This window comes from Carica papaya, chromosome 8 (genome assembly GCF_054855325.1).
Source record: "Carica papaya isolate Zhongbai chromosome 8, ASM5485532v1, whole genome shotgun sequence".
NCBI classification, from domain to species: Eukaryota; Viridiplantae; Streptophyta; class Magnoliopsida; order Brassicales; family Caricaceae; genus Carica; species Carica papaya.
The window spans coordinates 26,487,827-26,501,962 of record NC_142316.1 but is presented as its reverse complement, the minus strand read 5'-3'; the positions used below and the strand labels follow the sequence as shown (position 1 = coordinate 26,501,962).

The 14,136-nt window shown below is 35.8% G+C and overlaps 2 protein-coding genes across 3 annotated transcripts; one reads left to right on the top strand and one right to left on the bottom strand.

Moving 5' to 3' along the window:
• Positions 1-775: 775 nt before the first annotated feature.
• LOC110817085 (replication factor C subunit 3-like) lies at positions 776-3,990 on the top strand. The gene is made up of 11 exons (XM_088208998.1): positions 776-1,818; positions 1,901-2,011; positions 2,126-2,158; positions 2,230-2,410; positions 2,495-2,673; positions 2,774-2,910; positions 3,048-3,143; positions 3,250-3,319; positions 3,430-3,507; positions 3,607-3,706; positions 3,834-3,990. Exons 1-11 carry the CDS (start codon positions 970-972, stop codon positions 3,953-3,955), a joined length of 1,956 nt encoding a protein of 651 aa, XP_088065124.1. The 5' UTR covers positions 776-969; the 3' UTR covers positions 3,956-3,990.
• Positions 3,991-4,436: 446 nt separating this feature from the next.
• Positions 4,437-13,605, bottom strand: LOC110817099 (alpha-L-arabinofuranosidase 1). 2 transcript variants are annotated; one of them, XM_022045496.2, is made up of 18 exons: positions 13,419-13,605; positions 12,799-13,013; positions 12,340-12,394; positions 11,989-12,200; positions 11,661-11,782; positions 11,392-11,545; positions 9,823-9,892; positions 8,940-9,085; positions 8,815-8,860; positions 8,671-8,723; positions 7,929-8,073; positions 6,927-7,045; positions 6,727-6,798; positions 6,532-6,635; positions 6,257-6,313; positions 5,968-6,163; positions 5,607-5,753; positions 4,437-4,657 (listed from the first exon to the last, which is right to left on the bottom strand). In XM_022045496.2, the coding sequence occupies exons 1-18, from the start codon at positions 13,435-13,437 to the stop codon at positions 4,496-4,498; spliced, it is 2,094 nt and encodes a 697-aa protein (XP_021901188.1). In that variant the 5' UTR covers positions 13,438-13,605; the 3' UTR covers positions 4,437-4,495. The 2 variants fall into 2 exon arrangements, with proteins under 2 accessions (XP_021901188.1, XP_021901190.1); XM_022045498.2 differs by lacking the exon at positions 13,419-13,605 and having other exon boundaries at positions 12,683-12,814.
• Between the last annotated feature and the right edge of the window lie 531 nt (positions 13,606-14,136).

Sequence of the window (14,136 nt, the reverse complement as noted above, 5' to 3'; positions counted from 1 at the left end):
ATAATAATTTTTTACTGTTTCAGTTACATTTAAAAATTCAACTTAATGATAGTGGAAAATTTACAATGATTTTTATAAATCAAGTACTTTTTGTGTAGGTTTAAAAATTAGAAAGAATTTTGTATATTATAACAAAAATTAGAAAGGGAGTACGTATAATTTTAGAAATATTATGAAAATAAAACTTACATTTTTGTTATTTATATGTATAAAACAACACAAAAAATCAGTTAAAAAAAATCAAATTAACTTAATAATTATATATTTATAGAAACATTTGTGAGTATTTTAGTTTTAAAATTAGAATATGAATTAAGTTATTGAACTAATTTATTGTTGAGGAACAAAAAAAAAAAAGATTTAAAAAGACATTATTTTTTTTATAAAAAAATTAAAGGGTAGTTTACCGATTATTTTAAATAAAAAAAATTTAATAATTTGATAGAATGAAATTGCTATTCTATAAAATATTTACAAAATTACGAGAGATCTATATATTCAGTAGTAAAGTTCGAATTTATAATTTTACGTAGAACAAACTTACTCGTGATTCAAAAAAGTAATTAATTCGTTTAGTCAAGAACCATGCATCCAAAATCAGCTGTATAAGTAGATATCAATTAGTCATGTATACAAAAAAGTTTATATATTTTATATGATTTGCTTGTTTGGCGGACATATATACCTACCACGTAGTAATTAAGAATCTTATTTCTTTACACACACACACACACACACACACACACATATATATATATATAGTATAAGCATGGTGATCATCGCTAGCAAATGAAAATTTGCCTTGGGATTTACAGTGTGGGTAACCAGGGGTTACATCACAAATCCATTGATTTCATTGCATTTGCTTAATTTTTCTACCTTCTTAATTTCATCGTTTCCATCAACAACCGAAAAGAAAATCTTGCATGTTTGCAGTCCCAGAAATCAACAATCTCTGCAAATGCAATAATGCCGGCTCAATCAACAATCCCAGTCAGATCAGCTTCTTGCTCTGATCCGGGGTTGACGACGAAGATGGCTGCTCTCAAAAATCGAGTTACCACTCGCTCTGAAACCAACTCCTCCAAGTCCAATCTCTCCTACTGGCTGCGCTGGACCAACACCAACATCCTCCGCTGCCGGAGAGGCGGCGACTCTGAATTAACACAGGAATCTCTTGAAGCCCATAACCGAAAACACTCTTATGTCCCTTATGTTCTCGGCGATTTACTGGACGACGCCGGCGCAAATCACCGGTACAGAAAGTACGCCGGTAGCCCCGGACGAGACAGCCATGCCACCACTTTTGCTAGCAATTCAACTTCGTCTAGCTCCTTCTCCATTTTCATCCTCAAGATGCAGGAGTTGGGTTCTTCTTGCTTCACCTTCAAAACCAGAACTACGACTGCTGCTGTCATGGAGTCAACGAGATCAAAAAATTCACCGGTTACTCGTCATCCTCATAAGAACAGGGTTACAGCTGGTGATGGGTCGAAGTCGGGTAATGTTGATAGGAGTGAAGCTTCAGTGGGTAATGTTGGGAAGCCATTGAGGGAGAGAGTACGAGCTACGTCAGGTCAGTCTTCTGATAATCATGAGGTGCCGCCATTAGCGGCAGCTACACCCACTAGCAGTGTGCAGAGCACAGATAATGATCTTTTCGTGGAAGATGGGAATGATGAGGATGATGGTAATAAAAAGGACTCGAGGACTGTTGAGAAGGGTAATGAAAGATTTGTATGGGCAAATAAGTATAGGCCGAAAGCTTTAGAAAATTTCATTTGTAATCGAGATAAGGCTACCCAGTTGCAGACTCTGGTTCTTTTCTTTCTTCTTCTTCTTCTTCTTCTTCTTCTTCTTATTCTTCTTTTTGGTTTACTGAAGTGGGTTTTGAATACAGATGAGCGAGGGAGGGTGTGATCATGTTATCTTCCAAGGACCTCCTGGTGTGGGGAAGCGAACCATGATCCGAGCTCTACTTCGAGCAGCTTTTGGAGCTGAGAATGTCCAGGTGATATATCTAAATATGCATATATACCTCTATATACACGACTTATTTTCTTGGGTTTTCTCAGTTAGTTTACGAAATAATTAATTAGGAAACTTTATTCTATTTTTTTGACAGACAAAGACGAAGCCGAAGACTTTTGATTTGAAGGTACGTAATCAATGATCATCATATTTCTGATAATGAATCTTCTTGGGTGATTAATTCGGGAATGGGTGCAGGGAGAAATCAGAGGTAAGATTGAGGTAAATGTGAAGGAATCTTCCCAACATGTCGAGATCAACGTATCTGATCTAAAGGGCTATGAAAAGCATGTTATCGTCGAGCTTATCAAAAAGACACATAGCAGGATCATCCCTTCCAAGCCTTCCTTAAATTCCAGTCCTGACTCTACTTGCCAAGGTATCCGTAAATATATACATATATATATATATATGTACAGGGGAAAGTTTTTACTGATCTGAGAAACTTGATTGGATCATGCAGCAATTATCCTGCGAGAGGCAGATAAGCTATCAACAGATGCACTACTGTATATAAGGTGGTTGTTAGAGAGGTACAGGGGAAGTAACAAGTTCTTCTTCTGCTGCTCTGATATTTCGAAGCTTCAGCCCATTAAATCACTCTGTACAGTCGTTCAGCTTTTCCCACCTTCCAAACAAGAGGTATGTATATATATATATATATATATATACATACAGATATTTCTATGCATGATGAATATTTGTGTGTGTATATATATATCACAATTTGTATAATGTTTAGATCATTGAAGTATTGGAGTTCATAGCCAATCAAGAAGGCATAGATTTGCCTTACCAACTAGCAGAGAAGATAGCCGAAAACTCCAAGAACAATCTCCGCCAAGCTATCCGTTCATTCGAGGCTTGCTTTTACTCATGGCAAGACTAACTATACTTGCATACAACTCAGTTTCTGTATTAATATATATAAATTACACACACACACATATATAAGATATGTTTCGCATATATAGATAGGAGGCATGTATGGTTTCTTAGGTGGTTGTAAATTGCAGTTATCCGTTCAAGGAAGATCAAGAAATTTTGACTGGGTGGGAAGAAGATATTGCAAATATTGCCAAGAACATCATTGAAGAGCAAAGCCCTAAAGAGTAAGTTGATTTCTTTTCTATTCTATTCATATATTTTACAATTACGAGTTGTTTTGCAACTAAAATTATTTGTTTGTTGATTACACTACAAAATTCGTTGCTGCAGGTTGTATGTAATCCGTGGTAAGCTTAAGAATCTTATAGAGCATGATGTCTCCCCTGAATATATCTTCAAGGTATATACATATATTAAATATACTGAATACATAATATAACATGTTTGATTGATGTGTGTACTGGATTTCACTGTGAGAATTATGTTGATTGCTGAACGAATAAATTGCAGACTCTGGTAGAAGAACTAAAGAAACATCTTGATGAGGCGATGCAGCTCCAAGTTCAAAGTCTATATGAGGATTACAACGTATGTATTTTTCCCACTCTGATTTTATATAATCTTACAGAGATTCTTTGTTTCTTATAATAAATTTTGGTATCTTGTTTTTTCACATCGATGATCTAGAGGAATAGCGGAAATATGTTTGAGAGCGAAAAAAGTACAAGCTTTGGACGTCGTAGCAATCCCATGAGAAAGAACCTTGAACATTTCTTAAGGATTGAAGGTACATTGAATTATTTCAAATTTTTATAAAAAATAATTATTTACACTCTTTAAGCATCAATAATTTTGTATAAATATACTATACAAAATCAATTAACAAAGCAATTAACTGATGTTGCTTGTCTCAGAGTTTACGGCAAAATTCATGAGCTGCTACAGCCATCAGTCACGAAAATCAAATACCTGCAACCTCAGGCCCACTATCAATGGCGATTGTGAAGGTGAAGAAGGGAAAACGATGTCCTGCTGAACCTCTCTTTGCATACCCATTACAACCTCTTCTTCTGCCCTTCAAACATTATACACATACATATACTATATATAATTCGTCTAGTCTTGTTGATTTAATTTTCAAAACAAATAAATTTATTAAATAAGAAACCATAATCAATATTGCTGTTGAACAACTAAACCAAAACTATATATACATACCCTTGAACCTCACTGGATGAGGCCTTTTGTCTTCCTGTTTTACTTTGTACAAGAAAACATATCTATGAAGGAGAGCATCTGTAAAAGTTCGTTCTTGTTGTTCAATTAGAAAGTAGTTATATACATACTGTATTAAGTTATTATATCATCCAGCTTACATCCATGATTTTAGAAGTCCCTACATCATCTGATCTTCCATGTAAATTCAGCAATACAACACTTGCAGGAGACAATCACCCCATTGTCCATGTAAGCATATTTACATATAACACTTCATGTACATAATTACTCGTGATAAATAACAGAATTATAGTTTTATTCAAGTCTATGCATTCGCGATACAACTGGATTTTACCATTCAAGTGGACGATTTTGAGAAAGAATCAAATCCAGCAATCCTTATATTCGCATATTCTTTCAACAAATCAAATGAAGTAAAAGAATGAGGTGACAATTCAACTTCAATGTCTTCTCCAGCATTTTCCAGTCCCGCATTTCTGTTAGTTAGGCGTGGTACCACCTATCACACAGCAATTTTTTTAGTTGCTGTTACATAAATGCTTAACATTTTACAAGTCGAATTTCAGCACAGTTTATGTTCGAGACTGAGTTATTACACTGTGTGAAGACATGTTACAGCTAATTACATGAATCCAATCAAAAGTACCAGAAATCAGGGGTATGAAACAAAAGGATCAGCGCCATTGTTTATTCAGCTAGTCCTTGATATAAGGACCTACTAACCTGGCCACCAAAAAGAAAGGACCAACCAACTTTTTGGGGAACAGAAGTTCATGAACCTCAATAACAAATTCCATTTTTAGGAGTTTTCATCAGTTGAAAAAAATGTGAAAGCAGTCGAAAAAGTCTAGAGAAAGAGTTTCTTTGGTCAAATGCAGTTCTACATTACTCCTTGTTGGGTTTATGGACACCAAATGACAGAAAAATTTAAACATATCAACCTAAAGAATTTCTCTCTTCTTTCTAATTTCTCCCTCTTCATCTCACTTAATATGCACGCATAAGTGACAAAACCTTGTAATGTTTTGACTCAAACAAACAAAGAATTACAAGGCACAAACCTTATGCAATTGCAAGATGTTTTTACGGTGACAAGCTTTTCTACTAACAGATTAAGAAAAGGAACAAAAAATGTCGAAGCAGTCGAGAAAGTCTGGAGAAAGAGTTTCTTTGGTCAAATGCAGTTCTACGATCCTTGTTGGGTTTATGAACACCAAACAACAACAAAAATTTAAACATATCAACCTAAAGAATATCTCTCTTCTTTCTAATTTTTCCCTCTTCGTCTCTTTTAACATGTGCACATTAAGTGACATAACCTTGTAATGTTTTGACTCAAACAAACAAAGAATTAGAAGGCACAAACCTCATGCAATGGCAAGATGTTTTTATGGCGATAAGGTTTTCTACCAACAGATTAAGAAAAGGAACAGAAAAAGAAGCCTTACCTTTTCTGGATTCTCAAAGGAGTTCTCATCCATCACATTATCAGATCTAAGTACAGTCTCTGTTAATCCAGACAACCGTGCTACATTTGGATCCATTCCATCTACATAAATTCTGAGAGTCACTGCATTGCTCCCAAAGTTTACAATCTGCAAGTAATGTTTGTTTGAGAGTCAGAACTGTGACATGGGAAACAATTGATAGACAACCAAAGCAGATGAAGAAATAAAATATCTAGATATTCCGACTACTGTAGTGCAAGAAAGCAACTTTCAGCACTCCTAGTGTAAATTAAATGCATATCAGAAAGACTATATAAATTATCAGAGCCTAATGGCCTATAGCTAAACCAATAAGAAAAACCTTTATTCTTATGTATTTTTTGTCAGCCTTTTCATCTTGCCAAGAAATTGCAGAGGCAATAAGTGAAGTGGAGTCTATCTGAAGTGTTGAATTGAGAAGAGTTGCTCCACTTGACTCTGCAAAAAATTGTTGTACCCAGTAGCTAGGGGTTCCATATTGCCGATAGGAGTCAAAGACAATTGCATCTGGGTTCCACCTTTAGGACAAAAGGTTTGGCAAGTCAGAGTAACCCATTAATAGGAACGATATCACTTTCTTACCAACCACAAAAAATAAACTAGTAAAATACCGCCTGTCATTGACATTCACAAAAAGAGGTGCATAGCTTGTCATCTCAACAAGATCACTGCAGGATAAACAGCCCTCATTAGCTTGTGATCTTTATAATTGAAGATTATACATAATAAGGAGCAACCTGAGTTTTTTAGGTAGAAGTTTTTCTTACATACCCCCCAAATTTAAGGGGGATCTGCACAGATGCAGACACAATAGCAATTTTTTTTAAAAAAATAGACACAATAGCTTAATTTATAAAATGGATATTTTTGTGAAAACAAACCAAACCTATTCTTTTCAAGCCCAATAAGGAATCCTGCTTCAGCAAGTGCTGCTAAAAGGCTTCCAGTGCCAGCATCTTTTCCGGTCACAGCATATTCACTAACAAAAGCCTGCAATGTATTGGAAAAAGAAGAATATCCAGAAGTAATTGGCACAAATAAATTCCATAGCTTGGGCTAGTAGAGAATCCCATGACCATACCTTTGGACCATTGCGAGATGCATGATCGAATTTATGAGACATAGAGAACAAGTTGCTTGAAGATGTATAAACCTGGTTAAGGAATCAGAAAATAGGAAAAAGGTTGTTTCCATTACCTTATCAATGATTAAATACATTAAAGTTTTACCAAGCGAAGAAAGTAATATGATAAAGTGAAAAGCTAGGCAAAGATGATTTACATGAAAATCATAGTAATCAGTTGGGTGGTCCAATTGACGAGAAGAGCCATCACAATTCGATATTATTTTGATGTCTGGAAAGGCTCGTTTTATAGCATAATAGAACCTGAGGTAGTTTCCTGGCCAATAAAGAACAATAAACATATGAATTTTCAAATCGTTTCATATTTACAATAATTGTAAAACATTTGCAGAATATCTGAACAAGATTGCTTCAAAGAGAAACTAGCTTGCCACTAGAGGCCAAAGTTAGCTATTTCATGACACCCAAACTAATGATAACACATTTACTTGGGCACTCAAGTTGCAAGAATACTAAGTTCCAGAAAAACAAGGACAAAATTTATATGAACCATTGATGGAGATTGGAGAAAATGAGGGCAGACACCATTCCACTCACTCCACAAATATATTTAAGAAAACAGATTTCATTTACATGCAACCTTTATCATAAAAAAGGTTAGCTACATCTTGGCTCAAAGTTCAAACCTTTCCCTGAAGCTCAAAGCCTTAAAACCCAACCTATCACTGATGAATGAAAAAGGCCCCTGCCATGCATATAATGTTATCAAGATATTTAGGTTTTATTGTTCAGCAGGAAAAAAAAAACATCCAGGTTCCATTTAGTAGCCTTATGATGCCATTTCTGTCAAAAACAAACCACAAAAATTTCCATATGAAATTTCAGTAGCTGCTGTTATAATTTACTAACAGGACTAAAAGCTTAAGAATATATTTACAATCTTTTTGTTTCTTGTTTGATCGTTTAAGGGAATAGGTCAAGATATCTTTTATGTCAATTTTCTAAGATGGACATTACCACGACAATCAAGCAATAAAACAAGATGTCTTTCCACTAAGGATTTGACATATGATTGAGGAGTTGGCCACAGAGTAGCAGCCAAGATGATGATAGGAAGAAAAAGAAAATCATCAGAACATGAACCAGACAGAGAGTAACCATTTGACTATATGCCTACAAAGTCAAAAGGGTATACAAACCTCTGTAATTCTTTTTCCAACAATCCTCATTCCCCAGTGCAACAAATCTCAAGTCAAAAGGTTCTGGATGTCCCATTGCAGCTCGAACAGAACCCCATCTAGAATCAGGATCACCTCTAGCAAACTCGATACTGTCAAGGGCTTCCTGCAATGAAGACAATCCTTGCTACAAGATGGCATAAAGTAGCTACTACTACCCTCTGGCATTTTGTTGTAAGGCTAAAACTTGTATGGCACGATAAGATTAAACATGTTATCTCACGCAAGTGGCTCTAATTTTCAGGTACTCTTATCTGGATTATGAAATTTAATAGTAATTAACAGGATCGTCAAATTTTAAAGAGTACATAGAAATTAAAAATGTCTTTATACCAAAAAGTATATCATATCTCAATTTCTTCTCTTATAATTTAATCTAAATAAATTTTTTAAAGAAAAAAAAAAGAGCAATATGCAATTGAAAATTTGGGGAAAAACAGATAATGGCTATACATCAACATTATCTCTCTCTATAACTGATGCCAGGTATTTCTGATTTTTTTTTTTAAAAAAAAAGCTTATTCCTATCAATCTTGGAGTTTAGATTTCCATCATGTTTCGTTCAAAAAAAGATAAAAAAAGAATCATTATGCAGTACCAGATTTGCTTGAACCAAAACTTAACATCATTTCATACCATCATAAAATTTTTTAACCAATATCCACACCCATATAAACCAAAAAAAAAAACAATGTATGCCTACTTGCACAAAAGGTAAGACAGTGGACGTATCAACTTGATCATTATGGCTGATCCCTGTAACAATAACAGCAAAGAAATGCAAATCAACCTCAAGTGCTAAAAGAAACTGAGAAACATGAAAAAAGGAGAAGGAAGCCCAAAATACCATTGTTGAACACCCAAATTGGTAATGCACCAAGGTCTTCTGCTAGCTGCACCAACAACTAATGTAACTTCACACTTATCTAAGGAACATAACTTGGACATCTCAACATTTTAGAAGATACCCACTTGAAGAAACTCGAAGTAACCTAGCCCATCATCAGTCCAATAATTCCAAACATCGCCAAAGTGCCCAGGTCTCTCTTCCCAAGGTCCAATGCTTTCTTTCCAACGAAAAGCATTTCTTAACCATTCTCCCTCAACAAAACAGCCACCTAATCAAATATAATAAAAGAAAAAGAAAACAAAAATCATTCTGAGAATTCAAAATTTCCGGAGCACATAAAACCAGAGTTAAAATGGGTGTTGGCGAGGGGGGGGGAGGGAGAGAAGAGAGGGAGGGGAGAGGAAGATAATGCAGTGGATTTAAGAAATTCATGCATTAATTGCAGCAAGAAGACTTATTGCAATGGTTGAATGATGAATAAAAACAATGCTTCTCTCAAAAAAGATTTAAAAAAGAATAGAATCTTAGATGCTATCCAGCAACTCCCATCTAGTTACAAGTGCATTTTTAATACATCTCAAAGTTCCACTCTAGAGTCAAGTCACTAGCTCCTGCCCGCACATGCATACACAAAAATAAGCAAAGGATAAATTCTCAGCATTCTATACCAGTGACTACGATTCTTATCAAAAGAAGCATAATTCTTGAGACCATATACAAAAAATTTACAATTACTTTGACCCATAGCCCAGAAGTAAAGACTTCTCAAAAACATGATAATAGCATAAAGCCTATTGGACAAAACCCCAGCTAATACAGGTGGGAAAAAAATGTCTCGCATACATTGCATAACTGCAAAGAACTCCTTTTATTTGAATGACCTATTGCTTGTGCGAAACAATAAACCATCATATCTCACTACCAGAGCATTAACATAACAAAAGTAAATCCAAGTATTCCAGTAAGGTAAATGAACCTAAGAACTGTGAACATAAAAATCTATACCTGGAAATCTAATAAATCGAGGCTTTATATCTAAAAGCATTTCAACAAGATCGCTTCGGAAACCATGCCCCTGTACCAAAACAAAGGCAATATAAAGAATTGATCAGATGTAGTGACTCGTACCTGATATTGATGGTCCAGTATATGAAAGACCTTAGTATTAAGACATAAGGTCCTCTAAAAATTGGCATAGCTATCCTAGGGGGTGTTGGGTCCTTGAGATTATAGATCCTACCAAAACTGACTTAATAATATCATGTGAATTTGTAGCTATTTTGCATTTGTCACAACTTACTCATTGTAACATTGTCACAATCCTGTTGGTATTTAAATATAGGAATTTTAGGTTCTGTACATACGAAAAACAATCATGACTAGTATGCTCTCCAGCTGTAGTATATTAAGAAATTGTTTCTAGCATAAAAATAGGCCAAAAGCCTAAATCCGCCCTCAAACTTTTCAGAAACATTTAAATAAGCCTTTGATAAAATTTGTGCGCAATTAACTCAGCCTTAACTCTCACTTAACCAAACAGGGTGTCAAACATTCCCCACCATTACCCTGTGCGCACATCACTGCTGACATGACCACATGCACAGAAACTGTTAATAAGAAAAACTGACTGGCATCAGCGAAACCAGAGTTTAGGTTTCAGGATCTGTTGGGTTTTCTGTGTCTTTCAAGATATGCTCGGGTTTTCAGCTTCTGGAAATGAAGTCCATAGTTGGAATCCACAGAGCCCAGGGTTTTCAATAAATGTAGTATGTACCTGGTTTAACAGCTATCCAGACTAACTGGTGAGATTATTGTGACTGAGATCCAATCTCACAAAGATAGAGAAGTGATCATACAATGGCAGAGTCTCGCTTTAGAAACTGCGGTATGACAGATTAACGATCCTGGTCAGACTTTCCAGCTTAGTAAGCAACTCCGGGAGAGACCCATTAAGTACATTTGAGGAGAGATCAAAGTGGTAAGCTTTTTAAGGGCACTGATTTGAGCAGGGACTGGAACAGAGGAGAGTAGCAAGCGAGATCAAGAGAGAGTAGGTTGGTTGCATTGAAGAGATGACAAGGAATAGGTTTGGAGAAACTGTTGTGAGTGAGACTGGGTATACTCAGCGAGTCAAGCAGGCTGACATCGGGAGGGAAGTAACCCATTAAGCCCTTGTTGGGGAGGGAGAGGGAGGTTACTCGATCATGGTGCAAGCAATTCCGACATAGTGATACAGGATGGAATCATTCTCAGATCACAACTCAAGTTAGCAGAACATTCGGCGCCATTAAGTGGACCACCAATCTCGGACCACAACTAGCCCGAGAGAAGCAACTCAATGCAGGTCAGTTTTCTTTTTTCATATTGTGCACGTGTGGTCATGTCACCAACCACGTATGAACAGGAGTATAACAGTGAACACTCAGTTATGCAAAGTTCAAAAGCTCAGAGCTCAAGTCCACACAAATTTTCTCGGATTACTTAATTAAACATTTCCAAAAAGTTTGAAGATGGATTTTGACCATAAAATTATGTCATCTTATAACCCAGAATCTCATTCCACCAAGATCAAACCTTGTACGTGTCCAAAGGCATGGCTGATACTTGATCAAGCCATATTACCCCCTTTCTTGCTGTTGTCAACTGAAGTCTTGAATGAGGATCTGTTCCCTTGGCCTCCAACAAAAGCTCCTTCTTTGTCCAGTTTGAAACATCGGAACTAGAAGCTCTACAAGAACAAGAAATCAACTCTGCATTAATTGAAAGGATTTCGCATTGGCATTTGCCAGTATAATCATTCACAAGATATGCAAAGGCAATAAAACATTAATTTTGGTTCTTACATTACGTTAGAGGAAGCAAGTGTCCGTGACCCATTTGAGCTTGTCAAGGATACAGACAAATCAATGGCTCCCGGGGAACGCACATAAAGTACAACTTTATACTTCTTGCCTTGTTCAATATTCTGACACAAAAAAAGGAAGGATAGAAACTAATCTGAAGGAGGCAGAAACAGATAAAAGAAGAGAAGTTTAAAGATCTATAAACAGTTAACCATGTCAGATATTATCTTAGCTTTTCAATCTCTGCATCAGAAAGGAAAAAGGGAAAAAGGAAAACAATAGATTTATAAACTAATATCCTTTAGTATTGGTGACTAGTAGTTCTCACCATGCCCCAGAAACCTGGGTTATAAACACCAACTCCCCCAGATGGACAGATGTTAGCACCTCTGCTGTCACATAGCACTTCCATCCGTAAAGCAACCTTATTGCGCTCAAAACATGATGAGCGTTCTGTTGATACAGTTACGGATGACTCGTCTCCAATAATTGACCAAGGATCAATGTTAGAGGGAGTGTTAGGGCCCCCTGCTTCAAATCCTGATATGAAAACGATATAAGAATCACAAGCCAGAAACCAACCAGAGACTTTAATGCCTTGATAACTATTTAAACATTTTAACTATCCGCGTATGTCATTCCCTTTGGTCTCTCAGATACTGAAATCTAAGAAACTGACCTCTATTGCTTACTAGCTCATCCCATAGCCCACCAGCCCCGGCATGATTGATCTCCTGCAGCAAAGGCATTCAAACAATGAAATACCCACAAAAATTATCTTCAGGTGTATAATTATGCACATGGGTAGGTAAAAAATAACTCCGTACAAGGAAGTTAAAAATTTTTAAACAAGCTTAGTCAAACAATTAACTTTTTCTTCAGTGACACATGGTAGTAAATCCCAGCAATCAAGAATCAGCATAATTAGTTTGGCACCCAAAAAAGAGATACCTATATGACCGATTCATTTAGCTTTGTTTTTAACTTTTGATCCTTGTTTATCTTTTTGTAAGAATATTTACCTGAATTTGAGCACAGTTTTTGAGTATTAAACCACAACCAATCGCAAAAGCCAGAAAACAACGGAAGCCCATTTTTGGAGTTACAGTAAGAAAATTTAAACTTCAAGTCAATGGACCTCAAAGAATATTCCGAATAGAGTTTCAGGCATGGGGCGGCTCGCTCCCTGAGAGGCATCTACGATCAGCCGTGCAGTAACGTTCGCTCCAACTTCTAAGGCAAAACACTGATACACGCAACAAGCCCCGAGGAAGAAGCAAAGAAAAGAAGAGAAGCTAGAAGCTGCCTTGCACGAACTCATTGTTACTTCACCGCATAGAAATTTCGCATAATCTGCCCAAAGCATTTATAAGCAGTGAGCAAACCTTATTTGGAAAGCTGACAAGGCCGATAAAGAGAACGAAAAGAGAAAATTGCTAATTCCATGGCATTTCCATCGGATCGGAAAAAGAGCAAAAGAGGAAAATTAGATATAAAGAAGAAACAGCCACGTGGTGTATCATGTCACCATCATCATCATTTGGAGTCAATTAGGAGGCACTAGTCGACAAACTGAATATATGAATAGCAATATGATGAGCAAAAAACCCAAAAATGTCGAGAAAATCAAAACAGAAAGTGAAGAGATTCAGTCACTGAAACAAACCTAGATAAAGAAAGGAGTAAATTAAACAGAAATTAAAAAAGAGTAGTAAACAAAGATTATCAAATTGAAGAAATAAAACCAAGAAACATTACAGAGATGAGGAAATTTCATGGCAGCAAAACTGGTGCGGGGTTAATTTTGGTTTTGAAATGGTCAGAGTAGAGTGTGCGAGTGAGAGATAAGTAGACGGCCATGGAAGGGGTTGCTTGAAGACCGATTTGCCTTGGCTTTCACGTCAGCAAAGTGAGCCGGTGGTGGTGGATTGCAAGCGACAAAGTGTGCAATTCTAAGCTTGCCTTGTGGGGTCCCAGTCGGATTATAAGAGCACTGTGCGGGCCCACGGTTATCCTAAAAGAGTAATGCGAACCGGATAAGGCACTCGTTATTATTATTCTCTTCCAGAATAATTAAGGTTATATTTAGACTTTAAACAAAATTAATATATTTTTAAAAAAATATATTTACTAATTAAATAATATACATAAATTCTCAAAAAATATATATGTATAATTTTAAAATAACAATATGTATAAAAAATATATATACAGACTCAGTAGAGATTTCTGAGATAAAGATTTCTTATTAATAAAGAACTATATTAATTATTAAATTACACATTAATTGATAATTAATTATTAATAACTCTCCTTAATTTGTAAAATCCCACACATGTTTGCTTCCTTAAATGTAAATGTAATAATTAATTAATAAGATACCTTTTATGCATGTTTGTAACAAAACCAATAATGGTAATTGCATTTTTACATCAAGATATACCCCAGAAAAATTGCTTTTAGATAATTTAACGAG